The sequence below is a fragment of the Puccinia triticina genome, chromosome 13A (genome assembly GCF_026914185.1).
Source record: "Puccinia triticina chromosome 13A, complete sequence".
Taxonomy (NCBI): domain Eukaryota; kingdom Fungi; phylum Basidiomycota; class Pucciniomycetes; order Pucciniales; family Pucciniaceae; genus Puccinia; species Puccinia triticina.
Genome location: NC_070570.1, coordinates 1,307,159 through 1,324,355, shown reverse-complemented (window position 1 = coordinate 1,324,355; position 17,197 = coordinate 1,307,159). Strand labels below are relative to the sequence as shown.

At 48.3% G+C, this 17,197-nt stretch overlaps 4 protein-coding genes across 4 annotated transcripts; 2 read left to right on the top strand and 2 right to left on the bottom strand.

The window, feature by feature from the left end:
* Nucleotides 1-220: 220 nt before the first annotated feature.
* Nucleotides 221-3,550, top strand: PtA15_13A131 (uncharacterized protein; the record flags this gene model as incomplete). Its single annotated transcript, XM_053162298.1, has 1 exon — nucleotides 221-3,550. The coding sequence occupies one exon, from the start codon at nucleotides 221-223 to the stop codon at nucleotides 3,548-3,550; it is 3,330 nt and encodes a 1,109-aa protein (XP_053026287.1).
* A 2,966-nt stretch (nucleotides 3,551-6,516) lies between these two features.
* PtA15_13A130 (uncharacterized protein) lies at nucleotides 6,517-7,222 on the top strand (the record flags this gene model as incomplete). Its single annotated transcript, XM_053162297.1, has 4 exons — nucleotides 6,517-6,543; nucleotides 6,617-6,835; nucleotides 6,927-7,059; nucleotides 7,128-7,222. 4 exons carry the CDS (start codon nucleotides 6,517-6,519, stop codon nucleotides 7,220-7,222), a joined length of 474 nt encoding a protein of 157 aa, XP_053026286.1.
* A 2,566-nt stretch (nucleotides 7,223-9,788) lies between these two features.
* PtA15_13A129 (uncharacterized protein) lies at nucleotides 9,789-11,350 on the bottom strand (the record flags this gene model as incomplete). Its single annotated transcript, XM_053162295.1, has 6 exons — nucleotides 9,789-9,805; nucleotides 9,900-10,078; nucleotides 10,170-10,663; nucleotides 10,742-10,888; nucleotides 10,966-11,235; nucleotides 11,318-11,350. The coding sequence occupies 6 exons, from the start codon at nucleotides 11,348-11,350 to the stop codon at nucleotides 9,789-9,791; spliced, it is 1,140 nt and encodes a 379-aa protein (XP_053026285.1).
* Nucleotides 11,351-11,454: 104 nt separating this feature from the next.
* On the bottom strand, nucleotides 11,455-13,398 carry PtA15_13A128 (uncharacterized protein; the record flags this gene model as incomplete). Its single annotated transcript, XM_053162294.1, has 4 exons — nucleotides 11,455-11,573; nucleotides 12,532-12,988; nucleotides 13,080-13,298; nucleotides 13,372-13,398. The coding sequence occupies 4 exons, from the start codon at nucleotides 13,396-13,398 to the stop codon at nucleotides 11,455-11,457; spliced, it is 822 nt and encodes a 273-aa protein (XP_053026284.1).
* Nucleotides 13,399-17,197: the final 3,799 nt, after the last annotated feature.

Below are 17,197 nucleotides of genomic sequence, written 5' to 3'. Positions count from 1 at the left end.
CAATTGGGCCAAGCAACTACACACGTGGGAATCACTGAAGAAAATTTCACTGTCAGATTACAGTAGCTCAGCGGAAGCAATTGCCGCCGTGGACCAATGCGCAAGGACATTTCGGGAGCAAGGGGTCGATCTTACTTGGGATAACATCATCAGCTTCATTTTTCAGGGCAACCTCTGAGACCACCTGGGCCCAACGGTCGATAGAAAGGTGGATTTGTTCATGGAGACTCATGAACAAGAGTTACCAACATCCGGCGATATACTGCGTTTTTGGGAGGCGGCGAGGACGGAACACCGACTAGCCACCGAGACCGGACGTTCGGATTCTTCGGCCTTGTCTGTCAAGCTAGCTAGCCGAGAGAAGACTAGCGTCCCAGGATCCGTTTCAGGAGCTACTTCCGGCACTCAAGACGAACACAAAGTCTCAGCGCTGGCAGTGAGCAAACCACCGACATGCTACATCTGCAAACAAGTGGGACACATGTCTTCCAGCTGCCCCTCCAGCCGCAAGAACAATCAGAATCCCAGGCCTGTGCCACAACGCTCCGCCGGCGCACCGAGTTTTCCCCCATGCTCGGTGACGTACAACTTTGACCGGATCCCCTATATTAAGCCGATACAGCCAGACCAAAAGCCCAACACCTCCCATCGACCACCCAACAACTTGCCCCCAAAGCCGGAAACATCCAATCTCCAGCCGAAGTCCATCAAATCATGTCAGGTCAACCCAAATCTCTTTGCCGAAGAAGACGAAGATCCAACCAAGTACATTTTCGACAATGAAGATCTCTCGGCTGAACCATCTGGACACCGATTCAACCTGCGCAAAATGATCATCGATTGTGACGGGCAGGAAGTCATATGGGATTCCGGTGCCTCTGACAATGTGACTGGGGATAGGTATGCATTACATGACTTCAAATTGCTCGAGCATCCTATCGCCGTCAAAGTTGCGACTGACTCAGCCTGTGATTACATTACAGGCATGGGTACCTTGAGATTTGTCGGGACGAACGGGGCGATCATCGTAGTTAAAAAGGTTTACTACTGTGAGCGCGCTCGTTCTACGCTTTTATCAATTGCGGCCTTCAAGAAATCTGACGCTCTGTTCAACGTGAATGGAAACTTTGACTCGATCAACCTAGTCTCACGCACGGGACGTGTCCTTCTACACAGCAAATTTGACTCAAAGCGCAACACCTGGCCGCTCCCAATACCCATTCGGGCGAATGTTTCCTCCATTCCAGACTGTCTTGATTCCCCTTCTTGTACCTTCATTTCCTCGCCTGTCAATGCAAATTCAGTATTCAAATCCCCAAACCTAGTTGAACATAGCCAGTTCACCTGGAATCCAGAGGAGCTGACCAGTGATGAGAAGACACTTCTTTTTTGGCACCGCCTGTTTGGGCATGCAAGTTTGAGAAAAATCAGGCGTCTAGTGAAACTTCAATTGGGATATGGACTACCGACGACAATGCCGACCGCATCAATCAAGTGCCCGGTTTGTTCCATATGCAAAGCGACGCGCACCTTGGCACTTGGCCCCACCAAGAGATGCATCGATAGACTATCGGTGGTATGTGTAGACCTTATGGGTCCTTTTGACACGCCAACTATGACTGGAGGAAAATTTGCGCTCACAATTCGCGATGTTTTCACGTCCTACAGTGAGGTCCGAATTTTGAAAGCAAAGAGTGAAGCCGCGGATATGTTGATGCAAACGCTGACCAGATGGGAAACACAAGTGGGTTGCAAAATCAAGATCCTGCGTTCGGACAACGGAGGCGAATTCGACTCAAAAGTTTTTGCTAAGTTCCTCACTGACAAGGGTATTGTAGCAGAACGATCATTGCCATACCACTACTTCCAGAATGGAGCGGCTGAACAGTACAATCGTACAGTATCCGACATGGGTCGCAGCATCCTTTATGACAGCGAACTAGGGAAGGAATTCTGGGGGTACGCATTTATGTGGGCGGCCTGGACGATTAACCACATCCCAAACCAAATCACAAAAGAAAAGACACCCTACGAGTTTTTCTTTGGCGATAAACCTCAGCTGGACCGCACACGGGTTTTTGGCTCACGGGCCTACGTTTTGGTGGCTCCTGAGAAGCGAAAAAAGCTGGACGATAGGGCTATTGAAGGTTTGGTTGTTGGACATCTCCCGGAGTCAAAAGGATGGACCTTTTGGATTCCAAAGACGAAGAAATTGGTTTCATCGGCCTGGGCCAACTTTGGCAGAAACTCCTTGCCAGCAGTTCCCAACGCCACTAATCCCTGTCCGGTGACCAATGCACAAACGGAGGAGCCAAGAGTCGACGCATCACTCAAAGCTAAACAGTTACTTCTGAACGATTTTTCACAAGAGGAACTGGTTGCGGCTCAAGAAAAATCGGTTGACGACTGCCTAATGAACTGCGCGAATGAATCCTACGAGGTCCCCTTGACATTCAAAGCGGCAATCAAGTCACCAGACGCAATCCACTGGAAGCAAGCTGTCAACACTGAACTCGACAACCTCAAGCGGAAGAGTGTCTGGAGTGTACGTAAACTACCGGCAAACCGGAGGAAGCTGGGGCCAAAATGGGTATTTGCGAGGAAGGAGAATGCTGACGGTTCTTTCAGATACAAAGCCCGGTATGTAGCGAAGGGGTTCAACCAGAAAGAAGGCACAGACTTCGCACATACGTTCGCCCCCACCGCCACTTTCACATCAATGCGGATTCTTCTCTCCATCGCAGCGAAGAATAATTGGCCGATTTACAATTTCGACTTTGTGGCGGCATACCTAAACGCCCTGATTGACGAGGAAGTTTGGGTCCAGGCCCCGGAGGGTTTAGACGTCAATGTAGGTGAAGCATGCTTGTTACGACGCGCACTCTACGGTACCAAGCAGGCAGCACGCTGCTGGTGGAAACATCTGAGTGGGACTCTAGCAGACTTAGGATACACGTCAAGCTACTACGACTCAAGTGTTTACACACTCAGCAACAAAAATAACAAGTCAATCATCTGGGTTCATGTTGACGATGGGATAGTAACGGGATCTTCCGACGCAGCCCTCAAATTACTAGAGACTCAACTTAAAGGTAGTCTAGAAATCAAGTGGAACGAGGGACTGACTAGCATGGTGGGGGTGAAAATCTCTAGAAGCAAGGCAGGCTTTGAATTGACTCAACCACAGCTCATTGAGAAGATCCTCCGCGAAAGATGGGACGGTGTCACTGTTCACCCTACGCCGCTACCCGAAGGTTACACGGCTAACACCGACATGACCACACCTGGGATCAACAGCTCTTATTATCTCTCAACAATTGGAGGCCTCAGCTATGTTGCGGTTGGAACGCGTCCGGATATAGCCTACAGCGTAAACTATTTGGCACGATTTTCCAGCAGACCCTCACAGTTACACTGGAAGGGCCTACGCCATCTGCTTGGTTATCTTGCAGAAACAAAGACGACCCCCCTCCGCATACATCCAACACAGGAAGATGCGACACCTGTGGAATGTTTCGTTGACGCAAACTGGGGTGGGCCAAACTCTTGATCGACATACGGAGTTATGATTTGTCTCTATGGCGCACCCGTGATGTGGGTCTCACGCAGACTGGTTACGGTGGCCAGTTCAACGTGTCAGGCTGAATACATGGCCCTTGGACACGCCACACGACACTCTCTCTGGATCCGGAATCTGCTGTTCGACATCATAGGTTGCAATTTTCCGGTAACTATTCTGTGCGACAATCAGTCGGCGGTTAAAATTGGCTGTGAAGATTTGTCAAACAAGCGCACTCACCATATCAAACGGGAATTTTACATTACCAATCAAGCAATGTACGAGAAGAAGACCAACATCAAATGGATTCCCGGCACAGATCAAATAGCGGATGTCCTGACCAAGGCACTGGGTAAATCAGCACATCTGAAATGCGGCGCTGTTATTCAAGGTTTTATTCGCTAGTTTTTTTTTTCTTTCTTTTCCCTTATTTTTTGTTTTGTTGTCTTTATTTTATTCTTTTATTTATTTCTTTTCTCTATATCCTGGTACAGGTTTCTTGTCGAGGGGGGGGATGTTGTGACATTAGATTAGATCTCAACTGCGACACCTGTCACAGGTTGTGTACATAGACTATTTATCTCCTTTTCCTCTCTCTTGTGATAGAAAGTATTGATTATTGCGAGCTACACTCACAACAGAGCAGACTTGGAGCAGTACTGAAGCAGCTCCGGCGCAGAAACCAAAGCTGCATTAGAGATGGCCAGTGGGTATCCGTTTGGCGGTACCCGGCACCCGTTGGCGGGTACCCGCCACTGCCCTTTGAGTACCCCTCTGCAGGTGCCGTGTACGGGTCCGGGTATGAAATTTGGGCCAGAAAATCACCGGGTACCCGGTAACCAAACGGGTACCCACCGTTGTCAGCAGTGGATGGCCGGCCATCAACCAACTCGATGGCCAGCCATTGAGTGGGGTACACACCCCGCTTGATGACCGGACATCAAGCAGAGTACACGCCCTGCTTGATGACCGGACATCAAGCGGAGTACACACCCCGCTTGATGACCAGACATCAAGCGGGATACACATCTCACTTGATGGCCGGTGCACTCCATGACCAGCCATCGAGTGGGATGCGCACTCAATGACCATTGACCGGTCACCGAGTACACACCCCGCTCAATGAACGGTCATTGAGTGGAGTACACACCCTCGATGACCGGCCATTGTTGAGCGGAGTACACACCTCCCCATCCCACGTGATGACCGGACATCGAGTGGGGTGATTACAATGGCCGGTCACTGAGCAGGGTGTGTACTCTGCTTGATGACCGGCCTACACCCCCACTCGATGGCCGGTCATTGGGTTGAGTGCGCATCCCACTCGATGGCCGGTCATCGAGTGGGATGTGCACCCCGCTCAATGTGCAGTCATTGAGAGGGGTGTGTACTGCGCTCAATGACCGGCCATCGAGAGGGGTGTGTACATACCCCACTCAATCGGTCACCAGTGCGGTACCCGCGGTACCTGCCTCAAGTACTGCCGGTACCCGTCGGCGGGTGCCCTGTCCGGGTCTGGGTGTCCAAAATTGGTGAAATTCACAGCAAGTACCCGCACCCGTTGCGGGTACCCGGACCCGTCGCGGGTACCCGGACCCGTTTGGCCATCTCTAAGCTGCATCATGTCACTTGCCATCAAGTGACTATAATTTTCCCCAGGTGATATTTCATGAAAACATACAACCTTATTTGAATGGGCTGTCAAACGCTTCCCTGCAACAAAAGTGCGTATGGCAGTATGTCACATCTGTATGTTTTCAACTTTGAGGACCCTAAATTAAAATTTGTGCTTGCTCTTTCATCTGCATGGTAAGTAGAAATGTAATACTACAGGTGCTCCTTTCATGTAATGCCTAAGGAACAGTGTGTCATATCCCACATCCATAGCTCATTCAGCATGTGTTTCAGAGTTATGTGGCATTGGGTTCATTATTGGACAATTCTTGTTGCACTGCCACTGAAACTCCTGTTTGGAGTGATTTCAAGCAACAATTACACCAGATGAGCAATAAATTGTGATCATGTGGGGATGTAGCAGGTTCCTACATGTTAGGACTCAGTCACAATATTAAGGTATTACAGATGCCAATAGGAATCCCTGTGATTACTGGATTTATGATGTGGCCAATACAGAACTAACCTACGGCCTGCTGGGAAACTTCTCTAACAAAATTCAGTTGCTGTACATGAGGTTTGAAGGCACTGAGCCACATGAGCTAGGCTGAAGGTGCCAGACAAGTTTGTGTTCTGCTTCCAAAATGAGCTACACACAAAAGTACAAAACTTCCTGTACTTCCTGTCAAGTTCTTGGAATCAGAATTATCATGTCAAGCAAGACCAATGACATCCCCAAAACATTGGTAAAACAATATACCCAGGCAAGACATGTTCAATCAGATTTGTAAAGATAGGAGCCACATTGCAACCAAACATCAATTTATGTAAGCACCTTTTAATGGTTTGATAATCAAGTATGATAGAATATGATGAAGTGAGGTGTAAATTTAATGTGAAACATCACTTTGCTGCAGCAAAACATATTGACACATGTCAAGATGTCACTCAATACAACTTATCAATCTTGCTCATAACCACACTGCAACAGGAGGGCCCCCCACGCAAGCTGCCAATATGTCACTGCAATCCAGGAAAAGGATGTGTCAGAGTGCATTTCATGTCTCATTTGCTACGAAAATCTGATTTTTGCAGGAAGAAAACCTGCATTGAATTTCCCAATTTTGTCTATAAATAGGGGGCTTGGAGGGAGCACCCTTCATTCCCTCACACCAAACCTGCAAAGCAGTCTTTGAGTTTTTGAATAGCTATATACAAGAGGTAAATAATTCTGTTGCATATTGATCAAATGTGATCATATAGACATAGATTCAATAGAACAGAGCTCATATACTCCGGTTTGTTTTGGCTGCCCATCCAGGATAACTGTCATAAAATTCACAATGGTTAACTTACTGAGATTTTTTATAGTTAAGCTTCACTTTTTCTGTCGTAAATAACCAGCCAAAAGAGTATGGCTAAATGTTGAATAATTCTGTTCAGCTCCAAGCAATTGGTTCAGTGGCTGGCATACCTGTAGGAAGAGACACTTCGCCTGCTGCCACAGCAGTCCTTGCTGCTGAAGCGGATCATGGCAGTGGTGCTTTGGAGGCTCACTCCGCTGAGCATGCCTTAGATCCAATCCCAAGCCATCACAACCTACCAGCTGAAAATCAAATGGCTGTTAGGGAATCCCCTCGTTTCCCAGAAGGAGACAGCAAAGTGAGTTCCCATCGAAACCAGAGCCGACGCAATAGACTTTTTCATGGGCACTGATGATGATGAATGTTTTTCCCATTTTCTTTATGGATAGGGCGACAAAGAGCACATAGTTGACAGCGATGAAGAAGGGAGCACTTCCGAGATGGACGCGTCTGCAAACGGGAAGGAGCACGCGGCAGAAGCGGAGGGCGAAAGGGAAGAGCGAGCGGGCCTAGTGGCCCTGGGTCAGCCTGGAAAGGATGCCGCGCTGGGCGCCCGTCGGGGCGTGCTTCCGCGGCTTTTGCGCTGGGAGAATCTCCGGCCGATGGCGATGACGGCGGCCAAGGCGGCGGGGATTTTTTACCTGACCATGAAAGTGGGGGACTTGCGTCTCTTGACATGGGATGAAATGGTGCAAATCAAGGATTCTGTGGCCTTGCTAGGCACTACCCTCGGCGCCTTTGTTGTCACTTACCCGTGTGAATTCGCTCCTGAAGTCTGTCGACAAATCGCCATGCTCATCTGTGGTGTAAAAACCCCGGGGAAGGAAGAAAAGGTACCACCCGACTACACGATCGTAGCGGGCGGTACCTTTTCTTCCTTCCCCGGGGTTTTTACAGGTTATGAGCCCAGCGTTGCCTCTGTTGCGTGTTCAATTCCCATTGCCTGCATCTCGCACATGTCACATCTCCCCAGCTTGTAACCCTCACATAACATGACATAACTGTATTAGCTACTCCTAGTCTTACCTATAAGCATATTATTGATTATTAGTTTAGGAGTGTGGTTGCCTCAAAATAGTTCCACGGTTCATGGGTGCCAAAAGTCCCATTTTAAGATAAATCATAGTATAGTCTTTACAAATAGCATTAGTATAGTAGCCAGTATGCGTGAAAGTTGACAGTTAACAAGTCTGTCGGGGAGTAACACTTAGATTTGTATGTAGTTTCACACCAGCCCATTTGGTGTCCAATCCAATATCACCTCTGTTATCAGTGATATTGGCTTGCGGGGGAGTGTTATGGCCTGGTGTATACCTCTCCGGGGGAGAGTTGATGCCCGCTACGATCGTGTAGTCGGGTGGTACCTTTTCTTCCTTCCCCGGGGTTTTTACATGTGGTGACTCTACTTCTCACCATTGCTATTACACAACATTGCCAAGATCAGCTTGGACCGGGTGACTTTCTGTATCCAATCTTCTTCTAGCTGCAAAATGACTGTTCCAACACGCGTGGCAAACTCCATTCCTGATATACCCAGTGTCTTTTTTTTTTACTTCCTTTTTGATCGGTCGGTTTTTTTTTGTCCTCCACCTCGCTAGAAATCTTCGGGACAGATCCTACATATTGGCCATTATTTTGAAGCCACTTAGACCAGCATGATAAAACATCCAAAATCCAAAAAGAAATACTACTCCTTCTTGATCTCCATGTGTTTGAAACCGGGCACGCTCATGGGACAGTGGAGTGACTGGTCAGACGGTTGGTCTGCTTTAGTCCACGATGCCACCCCAATGACTGTCTGCGCCAAAACTTAACGTTGCTGGGCCTTTTAAAGAGGTGCTTTAGTGCCCACCCTGCACAACAAAATCTGTTTGGTTGTTTGTTTGAGGACAAAAGCAAACCACTTTCATCCAATCGCTTTGTATTAATTTCCTTCTTTCGTAATTTGCAGCCCGGCGCATGCAGATCTGGCTGGTTGTGTAAGATCATGGTGTCTCCAGATTTGTGGGGTCCGGTACATACATACATAGCTCGTTTATGTGATAAGCGGTGTTTGTATTAATTGGTATCTGTTGAATCCTTTTCTGCTCTGCATTCACAAACCAGTCCTTTGATTTGATAAGGACAACACTTTCTGTGGTTGTATTTTCTTCCAACAGTATGAATGTTCCTCGCTTCATGCCCCGCATTTTAGCAACACCAGAGGCCAAGGCGGTGTGATGTCCCGACGCCGGCCTGGCGCTGCCCCCTTTGTTGAGCGGATAAAGACGCCGTCCTTATCTTCCTTTCCTTTACCTCTGTATGCGGTCTTCTAAAGACTCGCCTAGTTGTCTCTTGCCCATTGTTGTCCTTGTTTCTATTCGCGGACTCTTTGGAGTCCGCTCCTCTTGTTGTCCTTTGTTTCTCTTGGGCCTAGCCAATCTTGTAGCTAGAGGCCCTCCCCTATAAATAGAGGCTCCATCCCCCGCCTGGAATGGAGCCTCAGCGCACTTTCAGCTATCTTTCCGTACAAAACCCAGCTGTCATCACAGCGGCTTCGCCGCTGCAAATTTGAGGTGTGATTTCTAAGGAAAAAAGCAAAAGAAAGTAAACCAACTGCTTCTTTTCCAGAACAAAAGTCAGTATGGATCCTCACTCAATGAGCAGAAGCTATCTCGAAAGCGAGTGGTCAAAATACAATATTAGGGAGTTTCAAGTGGCTAGGAGCCCCTCACATTCACTTTTGTAAGTTAGAGTTCAGGTTTGTTCTGACACACCAAGTGGCAAAAGGAAGATCTGCAGGTCTCCCAGAAGTGATCTAGAGCCCAAAAGGCCAGATTTCCCTGTGAAATTTAGACTCTTCGGGTCTAAACCAACATCTGCGGGGGTCCCAGATGGCACGGGAAGTCCTCCAGTACCTCTTGAAAGTTGGCGGCTGAGCTGTTCAATACTAGGGCTGAAAGTTTCTTTTGAAGTTCAAGGAATGGATATAATCCACGGTGCTTTTTTTATGTGAAACGACGGAGAAAAAACAATGCCTTTTTGTCTAGATAAGTATTTCTAGTTTCTAATTCAACTTCATTTACAGGGAGAACAATGTGGTGGAGGGAAAGGGTGGAGAACGTATTGCAACTTACTTTAGAAAAACAAATCACAGTCACATATATTAGAGAAAAGAGATAAGAAAGAGGGAGAATGAAGAAGACGAAGACACAAGAATGGGTGGAACTAAGACCAAGCCAATGAGAAGAGTTAACAACTCGTCTGTGCTATCAGATTTTGAAGATTGCTAGAAGGGAGCAAAAAGGGCTATGAACTCAGCCGTCTCACCAAAGAAAGCCAAGATGCCAAAGATTCAAAAGCATATGGGCAAAGTTTCTTACAGCCACTGGAATACATAAGCTCATTGGCATCATGCATGATCGTCAAGATCTTGGTAGCCTCGATCTGGTCGAAGATCAGTCTGTCCGTTCCTTCATTGACCAGTGCCAGCAGCTCATCAATCTCGATCTTCGCATCATCCGAGCGCATACACGTCTTTCCTAGTCTTTGCTTAAACAGTCTGATCTTGTAATACGCGCACAACAAGACGAAAAAGAAAAATGATGAGGGTCGGTTCGGAGAGAAAGTAGATTAGACAGATGAAAGGATACCTTTCAACACTCAGCTCGGCGAGGCTTGTGGAATTCGAATCGGCGATCTGCGATTCTTGCGCCGTAGTAGGTCGAACAGGGATAAGATCTACCTCCATCTGCTCAGATGATTGTTGGTTGAGAGAATGAGAGCCAGAGGCGGTCGCTTGAGGCACGGTTCCTCGGGAGCGTGTAGGATACTTCGAGCGACTGGCCGGCTGGGCTGGGTCTGTGGCCTCAGCCTCAGCCTCAGCCTCTTCATCGCTTTCGTCTTCATCGTCCATCTCTTGCTCATCGGAACCAACAACTCCTTTCTTCGGCTTGTCCACCTTCCTCCTCTTGTTTCCACTCCGGCTCTTCCGCGACTTGATCACCTCTTTGAATAGTGCAAAGCGTAGAATCGCTTCCGCGCCATGCGCATGAGCTGTGCTGACCGTCGGCGATAGTCGCGCTTTGGCATGCGCAGTCGCCAGATGGATCAGAGTTTCCAGAGTACGTGCGGTAAGCGGAGTCGTCTGAAAAACAAATCAGAGGAAATCAATATTTTGTCAAGAAGCTCAAAGTTAGATCAGCAAATGGATCCTCCCCCGTACCCTCTTTTGGTTGGACTGTAGGTCATCATTTCGAGGAGATGAATAAACTTCGACGATCAGGGTGGTCGCATCTTGAGTGAGAGCGGGTTTACAGTTGTTCTTAGCGTATTGGATGTATTTTTTGATAAACTCTATCGACAGCGCTTCCTTGCGACGACGGTCGCCTTGACCCTCCTCATCATTCCCAGTCACATCGGCAAGAGCGGATTGAATTTTTTGAATACAATGGTTTCCTTGGCAGCACCGGGGTCGAGAGAATCAATTCCAATGCCGACTGACAGGTTCTGCTGGAGGACATCAACAGCTGGAGTGCCTTCTTCCACGCCGGGTTGTAAGTAACGATACATGCGCAAGACATGTTCGGATCTCTTCCGATCTCGATGCTCATCAGAATCATCTGTCACGATAAAGAACAAATCGAAACGCGAGAGAAGCGAGTGCGATATTCCGATGAGGGGCCTTGAGAACATGTCACTGTCCATAGATTGAAGCGGCTGCGGCGATCACCGAGCATCGGGCAATGAATGAAGAGTGAATTCCAGCCTTCGCGATCGTAACGGTCTGTTGTTCCATCACCTCATGAATTGCCACCCGATCGACGTCAGACATCTTGACGAATTCATCGATACAAACCACGCTTCTATCCGCCAGGACCATAGCACCGGCTTCTAAACGTCTTTCGCCTGTTTTCTTGGCTGTCGTGACGGCCGCTGTCAGTTGTCGTTGTCGTCTTTGTATTGGGCGTCCTGGCGGGCGGCCTCGGTGCGGATGCGGCGGTCGGCCAGCTTGATGAGCAGCGCCAGGGTCCGGTCGGTCGTCGGTTGGCCGCCATCTTTGGGGTACGAGTGTATGTTTCCGCAGGAGGGGGCCGGGCTGTGGGGAGGCGGGGGAGAGGGGGACGATGGTGGTGGAGGAGAAGTGGGGGCGGTGGTGGGCGTGGTGGTGCTTGGGGCTGGCGAGCAGGTGGTCCGTGGCAGTCTGGCAGTGTTGCTGTTGCTGGTGGTGGTGGTCCGTTTGCTTCGTTGCTGCTGGGCAAGTGGTTCTTGGGCTGGTTTTGTGGGGTATGGTGACGTGGCAGCCCAACAAACACAACATCACCCATCACCCATCACAGCTCATGTCACTTTGTGTCTTTGTGTAATACAAACACCGCTCACATCAACGAGCTGTGGACCCCCAAAAAATCTGGAGACACCATCTTATACAACCAGACACAATCTGAACGCGCCTGGCCGCAAAATACGGAAAAAGAAAACAAAAAGCGATCGGGTGGAAGTGGTTCGCTTTTGTTCCCAAACAAACAAACAGATTTTGTTGTGCAGGGTGGGCACTAAAACACCTTTTGTATGAAAAGGCCCAGTGACGTTAAGTTTTGGCGCAGATAGTCATTGGGGTGGCATCGTGGCCTAGAGGCTAGAGCAGACCAACCGTCTGACCAGTCACTCCACTGTCTCATGAGCCTGCCCGGTTTCAAACACATGGAGATCAAGAAGGAATAGTATTTCTTTTTGGATTTTGGATGTTTTATCATGCTGGTCTAAGTGGCTTCAAAATAATGGCCAATATGTAGGATCTGTCCCGAAGATTTCTAGCGAGGTGGAGGACAAAAAAAAACCGACCGATCAAAAAGGAAGTAAAAAAAAAAGACACTGGGTATATCAGGAATGGAGTTTGCCACGCGTGTTGGAACAGTCATTTTGCAGCTAGAAGAAGATTGGATACAGAAAGTCACCCGGTCCAAGCTGATCTTGGCAATGTTGTGTAATAGCAATGGTGAGAAGTAGAGTCACCACAGATGAGAATGGCGATTTGTCGACAGACTTCAGGAGCGAATTCACACGGGTAAGTCACAACGTAGGCGCCGAGGACAGTGCCCATCCAGAGCACAGAGTGCGCAACATTCTTGTATTGCTCTATGTCATCCCGTGTCAAGAAACGCAAGTCTCCCCAATTCCTTCCTACCAGATGGGCCGCTTGTGTGCCCAGTTTGGTCAGGTAAAAAATCCCCGTCGCCTTGGCCGCCGTCATCGCCATCGGCCGGAGATTTTCCTTGCGGAAAAGCCACGAAAGCACGCCCCGACGGGCGCCCACGCTGGCATCCTTTCCAGGCTGACCCAGGGCCACTAGGCCCGCTTGCTCTTCCCTTTCGCCCTCCGCTTCTGCCACGTGCTCCTTCCCGTTTGCAGACGCGTCCATCTCGGAAATGCTCCCTTCTTCATCGCTGTCAACTATGTGCTCTTTGTCGCTCTATCCATAAAGAAAATGGGAAAAACATTCGTCATCATCAGTGCCCATGAAAAGATCTATTGCGTCGGCTCTGGTTTCGATGGGAACTCACTTTGCTGTCTCCTTCTGGGAAACGAGGGGATTCCCTAACAGCCATTTGATTTTCAGCTGGTAGGTTGTGATGGCTTGGGATTGGATCTAAGGCATGCTCAGCGGAGTGAGCCTCCAAAGCACCACTGCCATGGTCCGCTTCAGCAGCAAGGACTGCTGTGGCAGCAGGCGAAGTGTCTCTTCCTACAGGTATGCCAGCCACTGAACCAATTGCTTGGAGCTGAACAGAATTATTCAACAGTTAACCATACTCTTTTGGCTGGTTATTTACGACAGAAAAAGTGAAGCTTAACTATAAAAAATCTCAGTAAGTTAACCATTGTGAATTTTATGACAGTTATCCTGGATGGGCAGCCAAAACAAACCGGAGTATATGAGCTCTGTTCTATTGAATCTATGTCTATATGATCACATTTGATCAATATGCAACAGAATTATTTACCTCTTGTATATAGCTATTCAAAAACTCAAAGACTGCTTTGCAGGTTTGGTGTGAGGGAATGAAGGGTGCTCCCTCCAAGCCCCCTATTTATAGACAAAATTGGGAAATTCAATGCAGGTTTTCTTCCTGCAAAAAGCAGATTTTCATAGCAAATGAGACATGTCATGCACTCTGACACATCCTTTCCCTGGATTGCAGTGACAGATTGACAGATTACATGGGAGGTCCCTCTTGTTGCATTGTGGTTATGAGCAAGATAGATAAGTTGTATGAAGTGACATCTTGACATGCATCAATATTTACCACAGCAAAGTGATGTTTCACCGTTAAAGTTACAATTCACTTCATCATATTTCATTACACTTGATTATAAAACCATTGAACAGGGCTGACATAAATGGATGTTTGGTTGCACTGTGGCTCCTATCTTTACAAATCTGGTTGAACTTGTTTTGCCAATGTTTTGGGGATGTCATTGGGCTTGCTTGAAATGATAAGTCTTATTCCATGAACTTTACAGGAAGGACAGGCAGTGTTGTACTTTTGTTTGTAGCTCATTTTGGGAGCAGAACACAAACTTGCCTGGGACCTTCAACCTAGCTCATGTGGCTCAGTCACCAGGGGGGGAATGGTCGCACTCTCCAGAGAGTGCCAGATGCTAACTTCTTTCAGGAAGTCTGCCAGATGTGAGCTGTGCCTCAGTTTTAACTCAGTCATGTGCTAGCTTGATGTCATGTTCAACCAATATCAATCTCTGCTCTAGTCATGCTTGTATAATCTGGTGAGTTAACACCACAACACAAGGCTGTGGCAATTGAGATACTTCCAGTCATATTTTCTTCTGTAACCATCAAGCATGACATCTGTTGAAGCAGTGCAAGACATGCTTATTCATAGGGATGACACAAAGTACTCCTTGGCAAGTACACAGAACGTGTAGAGTAGTACTTTCAGGCTTACAATAAGTACTCATCTATGGGTGCTGGGTGTGGGTGCAGGTGCCAGGATCTTGGAATGAACAACAGGCAAGTATTTGGTACAAGTAATCACCATACATCTGTGACCCACAGGTTGTCTTGTTTGCACCACATTTTTACAATTACACATAATACAACCACCAGGAAAAAAAAGTAGTCACTTGATGGCAAGTGACATGACACAGCTTTGTTTTCAGCTCCAACACTGCTCCAATGCTGCTCCTCTCCACCAGCACATCTAGGGCTCACATGATAGGTGTCAGGATCAAAGCACTCAATGTGAAAAAACCAGATGATGCTCAGCTTTTGCCCTGGCCCAGCTGATTCTCAGCTTTTACCCTGGCTCAGCTGATGCTCAGTTTTTCCCCTGGCCAAGCTGATGCTCAGCTTTGGAACTGGCCACCTGCTGATCATCTTTGGCCGTGGCACAGCTGATGCTCAGCCTTGTCCATGGCTCAGCTGATGCTCAGCTTTGGCCCTACCCTAGCTGATTTTCAGCTCTGGTCCTGTCCAAGCTGATTCCCATATTTTTCCCTGGCCTGGCTCAGCTGATACTCAGCAAGCTGAGCATCAGCTGTCCAGCGAGCCCAGGACTGGGCCAAAGCTGAGCATCAGCTGGGACAGGACTAGGAAAAGGCTGAGCAAGGACTGGTACAAAGCTGAGCATCAGCTGCGCCAGGACTAGTACAAAGCTGAGCATCACCTGGGCAATGACTGGTCAAAAGGCTTTATTCCAATTCTGAGAGTAAGCTGCGTGAAAAAGCTGAGTATGGGCTGGGCAGAAAAGCTGAGTATGAACTGGGTGCCAAAGCTTAGTATCAGCTGAACAGAACTGAGGATCAGTTGGGCTCATCAAAAACTGAACAGGACCTCCTTGGTAAATTTTGGAAGTTGAGGAGATGGTTGGAAATTGGGGTAGATAGTGGATAGATATTGGATAGATGGTGGGTAGCTGGCTGGAGCTGGTGTAATGTCACTTGTCATCAACTGACTATTTTATTTTCCTGGTGAACAGTACAACTTCTGTGCTGCGATTCAAATTGACCTTTGAGGCTCTGGCTGGAGAAATTCCAACAATTGCACATCTCTGACTGGGGAAATGCCTGCAATCACAGTCCTCAATTCTAGGGATTCCTCCTGTCAAAGATTTGCACTGCCTCTTTGACTGGAGGAATCCCCCCATCTGAGGAGGCATACCCCCCCTCTGACGGAGGGATTCCTGTTGAAGAGTTATTTAAATCTCTTTTACCAGAGGGATCCCTTTGGTCAATCAGGTGTACATACCTTTTTGACCAGAGGAATACCTGCGGTCAAGGTGTACATACCTCTGACCACAGGAATAAATCCCTCCTGTTGGATTTATGTAAAACTCTTCCACCAGAGGAATCACTGTGGTTGAAGATGTTTACACACCTCTGACTGGAGGAATCAATCCCTTCTGTTGGACTTGTGTACACCTTATTGATCAGAGGAATGCCTTCCATCAAAGAGGTGAGTCCACTCAGGGAGCTGGATATGTGAACAGCTTGCCAAGCTGGATAAGCTTTCCAAGAAAAGGGACTGCTCCTAACAGGCCCTCTCAGCCAAGCAGGACGGGAGGATTCCTCCCGGAGAGCTGACATACCATTCTGCCGCTGGGATGACTCCTCCCAGTGAGCTGGATACATATGAATCCAGCTTGCCAAGATGACTTGCCCCAGTGACCGAGCTGAATACATATAGGGAGGTCCTCCCAGCGAGCTCTCAATTGCCCAGCTGGATATATATATACCCAGCTTGCCGAGAGGACTGCTCCCGTAGAGCTGGATAATTATGTATACAGCTCGCAGAGGGGGGTTCTCAAAGCAAGCTGGGTACTTTGTATCCAGCCAGCTCGCTGAGAGTCGCTGGGAGGAGTCCTCTTGGCAAACTGGATATATTCCAGCTTGGCAAGGAATGTTGTTGCCCATGTCCAACCTCAGGTTTGGGAAAACCTGAGGGTGGAAATGTCAAGCACAGACCCTTGTGACATTGCACACCTATGTCACAGGTGCAAACGGTTCATCTCAGGGAGACTCCCTTCAATGGCCGGTACAGGTGCCAACCATTGAAGGGATTGAGTACTCCCATTGGTGACCAATACTAATCAGCCATCAAAGGGAGTTTGAACTCCTCCTGATGGCCGGTATGGCTCGGCAATCAGAGGCAAAATCCCTCCAATGGCTGGGCTGTACCGGCCATTGAGGGGAGTACACACTCTGACTGCTGGTTGGTGCAACTTGGCCATCAGAGGGCTTCAATGGTTGAGTTGCACCAGCCATCAAACAGGGTGTGCACTCTCTTTGATGGCCAGTACGGCCCGGCCGTTGCGGTGGCCCCTCTCGTGGCCAGCTAGTCAAGACATCACCGCCACCAGGATCATCAAGACTCTCCCCTCAAGATCCCATCATCAAGGCATCAAGAACCCAAACCTCAATTTCCCTCTTCATCACCTCCCCACTTTCAACTGGCTCCCCCTTCAAGATCTTCCCCCTCATTTTCCTTCTGTCTATCTTCCCATCTCTCTTCCTTCTCAGTTCCCCATCCCCCTTCAGCTTTCTTGGTCCTAACACAGCGCCTGCTGTGGGTTTATTTTCTTGTTTGTTTCTGGTTTCTTTCCTTTCTGTTTGGTTTGTCTGTTTTGAGTGTTTTCTGGCTTTTCATTCCTTGCTTCTTTTCTTT